At 55.6% G+C, this 12385-nt stretch overlaps 1 protein-coding gene across 6 annotated transcripts in view; it reads right to left on the reverse strand.

The window, feature by feature from the left end:
• Positions 1-12385, reverse strand: part of ZFPM1 (zinc finger protein, FOG family member 1) — a 34057-nt gene that overhangs the window by 12046 nt on the left and 9626 nt on the right. For 2 of the 6 annotated variants that reach the window (XM_062623699.1, XM_062623700.1), the window contains exons 2-3: positions 7877-8008; positions 5103-5192 (exon numbers count right to left, since the gene is read on the reverse strand). In XM_062623699.1, coding sequence (XP_062479683.1) covers positions 5103-5192; positions 7877-8008 — 222 coding nt within the window. Of the gene's footprint in view, positions 1-5102; positions 5193-5505; positions 6445-7876; positions 8009-12385 lie in introns of those variants that run through there. The other 4 variants (XM_062623704.1, XM_062623702.1, XM_062623701.1 and 1 more) reach the window with 3 other exon arrangements.

The raw sequence follows: 12385 nt of genomic DNA on the forward strand, positions 1-12385 counted from the left end.
TTGCCGTCCCGGGTGCTCGAGTAATCAGGGCAGCCTTGGGGACGACAAAGGAGCAAGGAGGGTTTCAATTCGAGCCTTGCTGGGCTGCGCCTGCTTAGGCTCAGCCTGGGGTTGCTGTGGCTGAGCTGCCATGGCCTGGGAGGGGATGGTTATGGGAGAGCTGGGCTCTGCCCCCCTCCCCGGGCTTTTGGGTGCAGAGGGGGCACCCCAGTGCCCTGGCATGGCAGGAGCTGAGGGGAGATTTCTGCCTTTATCAGTCCTGCCCATCGCCTGCCATTTATTGATTTCCTTTTTGACATAGTACAAAAGCAAATCTTTATCAGGCTGAACCCTGCCCCTGGTTAATAGAGAGGCTGTGACCTACCTCGGAGAGCAGAGCTGCACCTCCCAGCGCCCAGGGAAAAGGGGGGACCATGGCACCCAGGAGGTGCTGCACCCCAGAGAGGGCCAGGCACCCGCTCGCCAGCTGTGCTGCACAGCTGGCAGGTGCTGGCACCAGCCTTGCCACGCGTCACTCCGGGATCGCCCTTCCCTTATGCCCCATGTAAGCCAGGGTGCCCTGCCCCAGCAGGATGCGTCCTGATAACGTCCCCAGGACGTTTGAGTTTGGGGTGTTGCTGAGCCCTGCGGGGATGTGGCATTGAGGGGATCCCCATCCCCAGGGGTCCCTGTCGCAAGAGGGTCCCTACCCTGGATAATAAAGGTGAGCCATACCCACGGGTATGGGGACAGGAATTAACACTGGGAACAACATCAGAAAGCACTCAGGGAGGATGGGAAGGAGGAATAACTCCCAGCTCTCCCAGGCTGGCTGGACCCCTGTGCCAGGGACCCCCTGTCCCTGCTCACCCCCAGTCACAGGGCTGCTGGGACCCCCCGACTCTGCCCAGGCTGGTACCAAGCAGCGGGTAGGGATGTGCTGGGGGGGGGGGGCAGGAAGCTGGGAAGGGGGAGGAAGGGGAGTGAAGGGGCCCCTGGAGCTGATGCAGAGGGTAGATATCCCCTCCGGAAAGGAGGAGGGGACCACAAGGGGGGGTCACTCCTCAGCACTGGGCAGGAGCAGGGTGCAAGCTTGGCTTTGCACACAAACCCCACTGGTCCTCATCTCCAGCCCAGTGCAGAGTGGCAAGGCAGCAGTGATTGACTGCTGTCAGTCACAGTGAGCCTGGCTGCATTGCCCTCAGGGCTCTCTCCACAAGTACATGAGAGATTTTTCTCCTTCCCAAGGGAAAGGACTGGGACAGAGTTGGGAGGGGACACTGCCTGCACCTCTCAACATCATTCAGGTGCTGCTTGATGCAGGGGTTTCCCTGCCACGCTGTGTATGGGTGTCCCCCCACACTGGCAGCATCCTCAAAGCAACCTCAGCATCCCTGCATCCCAGCAGTATCCCCAAGTGGATCTGAACATCCTTCCACTCAGCAATGTCCTCAAACTAGCCTGAGCATCCCTGCATCCCAGGAATGTCCGCAAATGAAACCCATTTGAGCATCCATGCACCACACCAGTGTCCCTAAACCAGCCTGAGCATCCCTGCAGCCCAGGAGTTATTCCAGACTGTTCTGAGCATCATCCCACTCAGCAACATCCCCAAACCCATCCTGGCCATCCCTCCACCTTCCAGTGTCCCCACACAGAGGCCAGTGTCCCCTTCCGTATCTCCAGTCCAGGACAGGTGTCACTGCTGGGACACCCTCCATCCTTCTGCCTTCATTGTCTACCTTTGCCAACACAAGCCGCACAGGGGATAGTTTTCAGCACAGCAGGAGACTCCCCCAAACCCAATCTTCTCCCCATCCCACAACAATCTAACCCAAACAGCGATAGCTGCTCAGCCGGGCTCCCGGCGATAAAAAGGAATAGCTGGAATAACTTTTGCCACCCACTCAAAACAGAGGGGAAAGGGGGAGACGTGGCACGGAGACGGCCATCCGGATGAGCCGTCCTCCTCGTGCCCTGCTCGTCCCGATAATAAACCTTGAGGTTTGCAGACACGCTCCGGGCAGACGGAGATTACTCGGGCAGGAGTCGCAGTGCAGATAAACACAACCGAAGGCAAAGGGGGAGGCGGGGGGAGAGTTGACAAAGTTCGTGGTTTTAATTAGATGCACCCAAAAAGCCATAGGGGATGGGTCTGTGCCATCGCGATACCCGCATGCGGGGCTGGTGGTGAGGGTGGGTTTGGGGTTCGTGGTCAGTCCTGAGAGGTGGACCTGTGCCACGCTCTGTAATTAACCCAGAGGTGTCGTTACTGCCTGGGAGCTATTAAATAAAGCCATGAACAGATGAGAATCACAGAATGGTTTGGGTTGGAAAGGACCTTGAGATCATCCAGTTCTAGCCCCCTGGCATGGGCAGGGACACCTCACACTGAACCATGTCACCCAAGGCTCCATCCAACCTGGCCTTGAACACCGCCAGGGATGAGTTTCTTTTCTGATGGGGCTCAGCAAGGTGGGAATCTTTGTGGAGACCCAAATGGTGATGCTGATGTAGGAAAAGGAGTGAGGGACCCCCCCGGGAGCAGCTGCTGCTGTTTGAGGAGGGTGGTGGGACATCGCCACTGGGGGACAAGGCAAAGAACAACCCTGGGTTTGGCCCTGTCTGCTCCATCCCTTCCCTCTCTTGGCCCTGTCAATGTCCCCACAGGGACAACAGCAAAAAGCTTCATCCCACCTTGCAGAAAGGCAAGTGCCATCAGGGCTTCCCCGGAGCTGCAGTGCCTGGTGAGGGATTCTCCAGTGTCTCGTAAAGTGGTTGAGCAGCTTGTCCCTCGGCAGGATTCTGCTCTCCTCCACCCCCCTTGTCCTAACACCACATTCAAGGAATTTGTTGGAACTTTCCACCTTAGTTCTCTGGGAAAATTGGCCGGACTTGGTGAGGTTGGCCAGGCAGGGATGGGGTGGGATGCGACAGCCCTGGGATGGGAGCCAGGGGCCGTGGGTGCTCCTAAAGGTCTCTGCTACCAGCCCTGCTCCAGAGCAAACAAAAAGGAGTGGGAAAGATGGGCACGGAAGAGAGGCACTGCTGGGGATGTGGCGAAGGGGATCTGGGGAGGATGAACATCTCCTCCCCAGCCCATCAGAGGATGAGCATGAGGCATGGCCACGGCCCATCCCAGGACCCTGTCAGGAAGCAGAACCAAGCACCCCAGCTGAAGGGGTAAAGGCTCCCAAGCTGAGGATCACGGCCCACAGCCCACAGCCCCTGGGGATTTGCATATCAGACGGGTGAGCAGCAGCTCTCTCCAGTGAACAAGATCGTTGCAAAGATAATACAACACTCCCTATCCCTCACTGACCCGTGGGACCAAGGAGCCCCATGGCGAGGTCTTGGAATGCCGCATCCCGACACTGCCCAGCCTCTGACACAGCAGCGCACCCAGTTTTGGAGACCCAGAGAGCAAAGCCATAGTGGGGAGTGACCCTGTAGCCCCCCAGAAAGAGCCAGAGGAAGGGGAGACCCCTCAGGGTGCGAACAAAGGCGCCTGGAGCAGCCTGCTTGTCCCCCCCCGCCTCAATGTGCTGCATCTTCACAGCTGCCACTGCTGACATACGGCGGATCCTGCCAGATAAAAAAGAAAATTCAGGCTGCTCAGAGTTTCCCTTTTTGCCAGCTCCATCCCTGATAAGTGCAGAGCCTGCAGAGCGCCTGATAGACGGGCTATCGCGGCGGTTGGTGCGAAAGGAACACCCTATCGCTGCAGCATCGCCGGACCGCCATCAACTCCCAGCCACACAGAAATTAATACCACTCCAATTACCAGAATAGAGATGGGCTGGGAGAAGGCGATAATAAAATCTCTTTTACATAAAGAATGCAAATAACCCGCTCCGGAGAGGGAAGAGGGGGAAGGGGGAAGCACGGTCACAGCCAAGGCTTCGTGGTCCCTTTTGGGGACCCCGTGGTTGATGGAGCTGTTGGGATAAAGGGCTGTGCAGTGCTGTCACCCCTCATTATGGGGGCACCCATGGAAGCCCCATCCTTACTGGGATGCGGTGGAGCAGGGGGCCCGGCAGTGCAGGGGCCAAAGGGCTGGGGAGCAGATAAGAAGGAGCTGGGGAGGCCTCGTAGCTCCTTCCTGCCCGGCACGCAGGAAGGGCTGGGATATCAGCGGGGCCGGCGAGAGCTTCCCCTTGGATGGGGCAGGAAGGGGGAGCGGGGCCATGGCTCCCTGCCGGGCCGTGGGGATTTGGGCAGCTGCAGGAGCACGTGTGCTGCAGCCGGCAGTTCCCAGTGCCTATCCATCACCCATGCGGGAGCCTGGTGGCCTTGGGGACACACTGGGACCACCCCTGCCCTGCTGCATCCATCACTGAGAGGCAATCACTGCCCTGCATCAGGGTCACCCTGTCCCATCACGCGCTGCTGCATTCAGGGTGGATGCTCCAAACCCACCCTGGTCCATCAGCATCCCTCCTGGGAGGAACAGCACCAATGGGGCCCAAAACATGGCACATCAACCCCTGTGGGGGGGGTCAGCTCCCTCTTGTCCCATCCCTGCCCATCCACAGCGGACGGGCACCCACAAACCCAATCTGCACAATGGAGCCTCAAGTGTAACCCCATCTCGGGGTGGTTTGGAGATAGCAGGGCGATAGGGCGCAGGGTACCCACATGGCACACGCAGCCTTGCTGGGCTGCCAGGGTGCCAGCAGAGATGCCGAGAGGGAGATAGACGCGTTTATTCACTCCTTGGGGTTTTGATAACCATCACCAAACCACTTGAGCGTCGCTCTTGTGGTTGCCAGGATGTTTGTGAAGTGCCCTTGCAAGCGTGGAGCGATGCAGGACGGGGTCCAAACCCTCCCTGTGCTGGGAAGCACAATGCCAGGCACAGTGATGGCACCCCCGCAGCTTCCAGCTTGGGTTTTACTGTCCCAAACAAGTGCCCTGGGGATGTGGGGACCACAACCATCATCTCATACCTCCCCTCTCTGCAGAAGTGCTGTATTTACAATCTGCCCAGGTCCCAGTGCTCCCAGTCCTCATACTGGTTTGCAAGAGATGAATGCAAGGAGATTGCTTCAGCTATTCCAGCCTGTGTCCCAGCCAGGAAGCTAGGAAGGAGCAGGATGACTGGCTGCACACTGGGGACTTACCTGGCCCATTCCAGACACCCATTTCCTGCAGGTTTTCTCCAGGATCTGGCTTCTCCAGCTCCTTCGAACTCTCTGGGGTGTCTCTGGAATCTGCAGCAGGAGAGGGAAGGCAGCAGGTCAAATGTGGGGAACTTCAGAGGGAGCATCCCATGGGGACTGGGACCACTGGACCGGTGACACCCCAGGGTCAGGATGCTCTCAGGGACGTGCATAGGGAGGTCCCCCTCAAAATCCCCATGTCCAAACGCCCCACTGCCGACCTGTAGGGTCCTTTGCCCCCCCATGGAATATCCCATAATGACAGCCAAGCCCACCACACATCCTCAATGGGTAGGCACCCACCTCTCACCCCTAAACCCCTCCCACATCCATCCTTCCCATCCCACTTTGGGCCCCATGTCACCGGATTCAGCCCCGCTCCCATCACAGCTCTATTTGTGGCGTATTCATAGCAACTTGATAACAATTATTTTCTCCATTAACTGCTGCTGGAGATGCAGCTGATAGAGCCTATCTGCATATGACAGTGTGGAAGATTAGCGCCCAAAGTACATGTTTGCCTTGGCGTCCCGGGCGGATAACCAGCACGGAGCCCAATCGATCGGCGCCAGAGCGAACACCCAGGGGTGACGTCACCAGCATTGGAGATTATTAATACAGGTGATAAGCGGAATGATTAACATCAAATAAATCAATCACCGGGTATAAAAGTCCTATTATTTTTGGCTATAAATCAAAGTGCCTGGCATATCGATTTTTATCCATCGCGCTGAAAGCTTTAGTGGCCGTTATTGCTGCTCCGCGTTATCTCTGCTATCACCTCTTTATCGAGGCAGCCCAGTGCCAGGTGCAGCAACGCGCCCAAGCTCCCGGCTCCCTCGCCCCCAGCCCGGCTCCCCCATCAGATAAGAGCCACTCGCTTCTCCCTGCTGCAGAGCAAAGTTTGCCTGCGAGCCCTCCCTGCCCAGGCTATTGGGATCCCCACAGCATTGCTCCATTGGTTTTAATGGGGACCCTTTGCTCTGGTGCTTCCTGGGAGCCACTGTTGCCTGGTGTGGATCCCCATGGCATCGCTCCAATGGGTTTCAAGAGGGACACACGCTTTGCTTTGCTCTGGTGCTACCCAGGAGCCACCGTTGCCTGGTGTGGATCCCCATGGCATCGCTCCAATGGGTTTCAAGAGGGACACACGCTTTGCTTTGCTCCGGTGCTACCCAAGAGCCACCGTTGCCTGGTGTGGATCCCCATGGCATCGCTCCAATGGGTTTCAAGAGGGACACACGCTTTGCTTTGCGCCGGTGCTACCCGGGAGCCACTGTTGCCTGGTGTGGATCCCCATGGCATCGCTCCAATGGGTTTCAAGAGGGACACACGCTTTGCTATGCTCCGGTGCTACCCAGGAGCCACCGTTGCCTGGTGTGGATCTCCATGGCATCGCTCCAATGGGTTTCAAGAGGGACACACGCTTTGCTTTGCTCCGGTGCTACCCAGGAGCCACTGTTGCCTGGTGTGGATCCCCATGGCATCGCTCCAATGGGTTTCAAGAGGGACACATGCTTTGCTTTGCTCCGGTGCTACCCAGGAGCCACTGTTGCCTGGTGTGGATCCCCATGGCATCGCTCCAATGGGTTTCAAGAGGGACACACGCTTTGCTTTGCTCTGGTGCTACCTGGGAGCCACTGTTGCCTGGTGTGGATCCCCATGGCATCGCTCCAATGGGTTTCAAGAGGGACACATGCTTTGCTTTGCTCTGGTGCTACCCAGGAGCCACCGTTGCCTGCTGCGGACCCGTCCGGCTGCGTTAGCCGGTGCAGCCTTGCCCTGCCGCGGTTATCTCGAAGGGCACTGCAAACATGAACTGATTAGGATTTGCCCCCACCTCCACAGGAAGGAACTTAAAGGATATCTGGGGACTGTTTCAGCCCGGCCCTGTAACGCAGCCACCTCTGGGGTGGGGCATGGCACAGCGCGGCGGCAGGCAGGCGGCAAGGGCAGGAAGCAGGCAGCAACGGCCCCGTGCCCCCAGCCCCATCTGTGCCAGCACCTGTGGGTTCAGGGGATGCTCTGCACCAGGGGGAGGCAGTTTGCACCCCGAGAGATGTGGCTTTGGACACCAAGAGGTCACTTTGAACTCCTGGGTAAAGGAGATCACTTTATAGAATCACAGAATGATAGAATCGTATCAGAGTTTGGGTTGGAAAGGGCCTTCAGAGCTTATCTTGGGGGGAAAGAGGTCACTTCATAGAACCACAGAATCATAGAATCAGGGCCTCAAAGTTCTGGGTGTCTTGAGCTGACTGGAGACGTCCTTGCTCACTGCAAGGTGTTTGACTGGATGAGCTCTGAAGGTCCCTTCCAATCTAAACTATGATATGATTCTGATTATGCTGTTCTACAAAGTGAACTCCTTCTCCCCAAGATGACCTTCGAAGGTCCCTTCTAACCCAGACTATTCTGATAACCTCAGGGACTGCTTTGTTGCCTGGGGAGGCAGTCTGCACCCCAGAAGATGTTGTTCTGAACATCATGAGGTCACTTTGCATTCCTGGGGGAAGAAAATCACCTTATACAACCACAGAAGAATAGAATCATATCACAGTTTGCGTTGGAAGGGGCCTTCTGAGCTCATCTTGGGCAGAAGAAGGTCACTTTATAGAATCACAGAAGCAGAATCACACCCTGCAGAGAAGATGCTGATGTGCTCTGGTGGCACAGCCCATCCCCATGGCATGGGGACACCATGGGTAGCCCCCTGCCACTGTGGTGAGACTCACGTTCACTGCCGGGGGGACTGGAGACATCATGCTCAACAGAGCCCTCGAGGTCCAAGGTGGCTGCATCCCTCTCCAAGGGCCTCTTCTCTGCCACTGGGCCATCCTCACCTTCCTCCATCACTGCCAAGGAACCTGGGAAACACAGAGGGGTGGTTAGTGGGAGAACTGGATGGGAAAAAAACCCAGCAGTGGGTTATCCCAGTTGGGAAATGTAGGAGGATGGCAAAGGGCCCTTTCCTGACCTGACATGGGGCTGAGAGGAGATGCCCTGAATGCCATGGGAAGGGAAGGGAACCCCCATCCCCAGTCAGCCCTGTGGTCCAGCTTCTCCCTCGGGTCCATGTCCCTTTGCTGAGGGAGGTTTATAGAACCAGTGGCTTGCTGGGGGGGTACCCCAAGGGATGCCTGGTCCCCCTCACCGGGTGGGAAAAGACCTTTAAGATGATCAAGTCGGACTGCTCCCCAGCACTAACCCATGTCACTGAGGCCTTATCTATATGGTTTTGAACACTTCCAGGAACAGCGATTCCCACACTGTGCAGAATGAGCCCTACACATGCCTGGGAAGTGAGCAGGGTCCCCAGGTACCATGGGGACATGGGTATGGCATAGTGAGGTACCCAGCCTGCTGCACCGCTCACCTGCGCTTTCCATCTGAACCCCCATCATCTAAACGGGGTGAGGGACCCCAGAGACCATCTCCATGGTCCCCAATCTCACCCCTCATCTCACAGGGGACCTACAACACATCCCCCTGCCATGCCCACAGCCCTGAACACAGGGGGATGCTGCGATGGGGACACAGGGCACACGGCGGGTGCAAATGGGGTGCACGACTGTGGACACCCCTTCAGCTCCCCCCAAACAGCCCTGGCAGCCCTTGCTGCTGTTTCCACAGTAACGCAGCATCCCCGTCCGTGCTGATACCAATAAAGAAAGGGAGGAAGAGCGAGCGGCATGCGTGGCTCGTGCCGGGGTCTGCCCGATGCCCGTCCGGCACCACCCCGGTGCAGGCAAGGGGGGGAATGGCGCGGTGACAAACCCACTGCAGACCTCAGCTGCTCTCTGTGACTCCAGGCATGTATATTTACAGCAGGAGAACAAAGAGCCCATAATCTATACAAAGCAGACAACAATGAGCGTGAATAAAGAGGCTGCCGGAGAAGGGAAGGCAATTTATTCTAATTCTGCTAATTTCAGTTCCAGCACAATTAAAAAGGCTCTGATAATATTCAGAAACAATCGCCAGCTAACAAATCGTTTCTCTCGCTGCAAATGAAACATTGTTAGGCTAATTTCTTCTTTCACGCCTTCACAGCTCTTGGGCTTCTGATAAAGTTAACCCGACTCTCGCCTGCTCCATAGCTTGGCACTCCCAGCCTGGCCAGGAAGGGATGGACAGACCCAGGGAGGGATGGATGGGGCTGGGGAGGAATGAATGGAGCCAGGACCGCATGCGGTACCCATCCAGGGTGCCCAGACCACCATATCCTGCCCTAATACACCGAGGATGGAGATGGGGATGCCCCATATAGATGCAATGATATAAAACCAGGAGTTTGGGTGCTGCAACATCACCAAGTGCCTATAGGGATGATGGGTGGCCGGCAGCATCCCAGCACCATGTCACCACGGTCCCTGGATGCATCCCAGCACCCAGCCGGCCCTACTGCAGCATCCCGCTCCCAACACGCCGCCTATTCCCAAGGGATGCTCTGCCGCCGGTGCCGCTGGCTGCGTGGGTTAAATGAGCTACTGGATAGCTTAGAAAAAATAAAAAAGGGTAAAAAAAGAGGGAAAAAAAAAAAGAAAAGGGAAAAGCAGGGAGGGAGAGGGAGCGTGGAGCAGGGAGCGGAGCGTCACTTCTCCGGGATTGCTGGAAGCCCTGCACAGTTATCACCGCACACAGCCTCCCTCGGCTTGCCTGATCTGTCTATTCTTCATTAAGCAAATACGCTGAAATGGAAATGAAAACATAATAGCTATTTGATTTTCGGCGAGATATTTTGCATATTGGTTCAGTGCTGATAGTGGAATTTCATCAACTCCCTTTTTTCATGCTTTAAAACTGAATTACTGAGGCTGGCTTTACAGAGAGGGGAAGAGCCAAAAAATGCTCCCTTCCAAGATACTCCTCTTTGACGATTAACTCTTCTCCCTCCCTCCTTTTTTATTTTTGATAACAAGGAAGGATTTCTTTTTTTTTTCCTTCTTCTTTACCAAAAAAAAAATTACAACGATTGTCCAAAACTCGCAGTGATGCACTCTTGTCACCCGTGCTCAGTCTGGGGATGCAAGTCTGCCATCGAGGCCGGCATTCCCAGTGGTAGGAAAGCTCATCATTACCCAGGGAACTGTTTGATCATTTCACTCAAATGAAGGTTGTTGATTCCTTGTGCTGTGCTGGTAAACGCAAGGGAAAAAAATACATGGAAAATATAAAAGGAGGGGGGAATCCTCCACACTGCCAAGAGTGAGACCCTGGACGCTCCGAACGCCGGCACGCAGACAAGAGCAAAGTGGTAAGAGGCCTTGATAGCAGATAGAAAATAGCAACAGCCCCAGACTTTCCCACTGGCTCTGGAGCAGGGAGGAGGAGAAGGAGGAAGAGGAGGAAGAGGAGTTTCCATGGCGGAAAGCGGGTCCTGGACTGAAAACACGTGCGGGCTGGGGGCAGCCTGGGTGTGCATCAGCCCACATCCGACTCCATGAGCAGGACTTTTGAAGGTGGCTCCACTGGCTTCAGCAGGACCATGTGGGCACCGTGACGGGGGATCTCTTTTTCCCCCTTCCAGCTCCTCATCATCACCCCTGTGCTGGCCCTGAGTACATCTTCTAATTAAAAATAAACCATAATAAAGCAGTAAGCCCCAAAGGAGCTGGGGAAGGCTGCCCAGAGGGTCTCAGTGCACATGAAGCATCACCACGATGCCCACCCATCACCTTGAGATTGAGATGCTCAGGCGTCACCTCCTCATGGCAGTGCCGCTGCCCCAAAACCTCCCTATTTCACCCCAGATTTTGCAGCCACGAGCAAAGTGTTACAGGAGCAGGCAAAGGAACTGGTATTCCCCAGGGAAAGACACCCATGGAGAGGGTCACAGCCACTCCTGATCCTTCCTTGCACTGGCTGCAAAACCATCTCCAAGTGATTCTGTGGGGCCTGGCCCAGGTTGGGGATTCCCCAGGGTCTTGTAGCAGGGTTATGCCGTGTCCGCCCCGCAGCAAGCAACACCCAGAGAGCAACCTGGGCTGCAGATCCAAAAACCACTGGTATCTGATGGGACACCAGCCCGCCTCTTCTCACCCAATTTTTCCCTGGTATGTATTAATGTTTGCTTTCACCCATGACCTCGGGTACCCCCGAGCCTGTTCCCAGAGGATCAGGGATGCCAAGCACTGCGGTCGAGGGCAAATGAGGTTTCAATGGCTGGGAAATGACACCAGTCCTCAAAGGTCACGCTATCCAGTGGGTTATTTTCCCCCTCCTCTTGGCTGATGCTGCTGGGATCCAGCATTACATTGCAATGCTATCCATAAAAGGGGGTCCTGGTGGGCAAGACCCCTACTCAAGATCTCATTTTGGAGGAAAACGAACCTTCTAGAGCACAAATCAACCCTATGCCCTATCAGCTCAGCTGCAGCATCCCTGGGCCGGGCTCCTGCCATGGATATCAGCACATGAAATATCAGCCCCATGCGTGGAGGCGATAGCGGTTGAGGCCAACCCCAGCGGTACCTATCTCTAATATGGGGCCCTTCTCCATCGCCACCAGATAAAACTCGCCCTGATCCTTCCCGCAGTGCCCTGTGTTAAAGGGCTAGGTAAAAAAAAGAGATATGTTTGTGGAGCTGGTAGGTGGAGGGATGGATTTATAATAGACTTTTAATAATTTATCATTAAATTATACCTAATTTATCCAGGGGGGGAATGAAGGAGAGCAAGGGAATGAAGGTGGTGGGGGATGCTATGATTGCTGGCGGGATGCTGTAATTGCTCGCAAAAAGAGATGCTACTACTGCTTGTAGGGGGGGGATTTATGATAATATATAATGAAATTTATAAAGTATGTAGTCTAATTCACCCAGGAGAGGCATAAGGGATAGTTGGGGAGCGGAGGTGGTGGGTGATGCTGCAATTGCTCACGGGGGGGTATTTATAATTATTTATAATTACATTCATTATGTCTGTTATGGCCTAGTTTGTCCAGAAGGGGAATGAAGGGTATAGAGAGGGAATGAAGGTGGTGGGACTGCTGTGATTTCTCATGGTGGGGAAGATCCTGCAAGTGCTCACAGGGGGATGCTACCATTGCTGATGGGGGAACACTCATGTCCATACCCTGCAGCATCCCACACACCGCAAAGGAGCACCCAGGGTGCACAGCACCTCGAGCATCCCTCCGCAACCTGGGGCGGTGCCGCCCCATGGGAACCCCCCCCAGTTATAACCATGGGGAGGTGGGGTTGGGGGGGGGAAGAATGGAGCTGTGGAGAAGCAGAGCCTGA

This window comes from Pezoporus occidentalis, unplaced genomic scaffold (assembly GCF_034315485.1).
Source record: "Pezoporus occidentalis ecotype Australia unplaced genomic scaffold, CSIRO_AGI_Poc_V1 ctg258, whole genome shotgun sequence".
Lineage (NCBI taxonomy): Eukaryota > Metazoa > Chordata > Aves > Psittaciformes > Psittacidae > Pezoporus > Pezoporus occidentalis.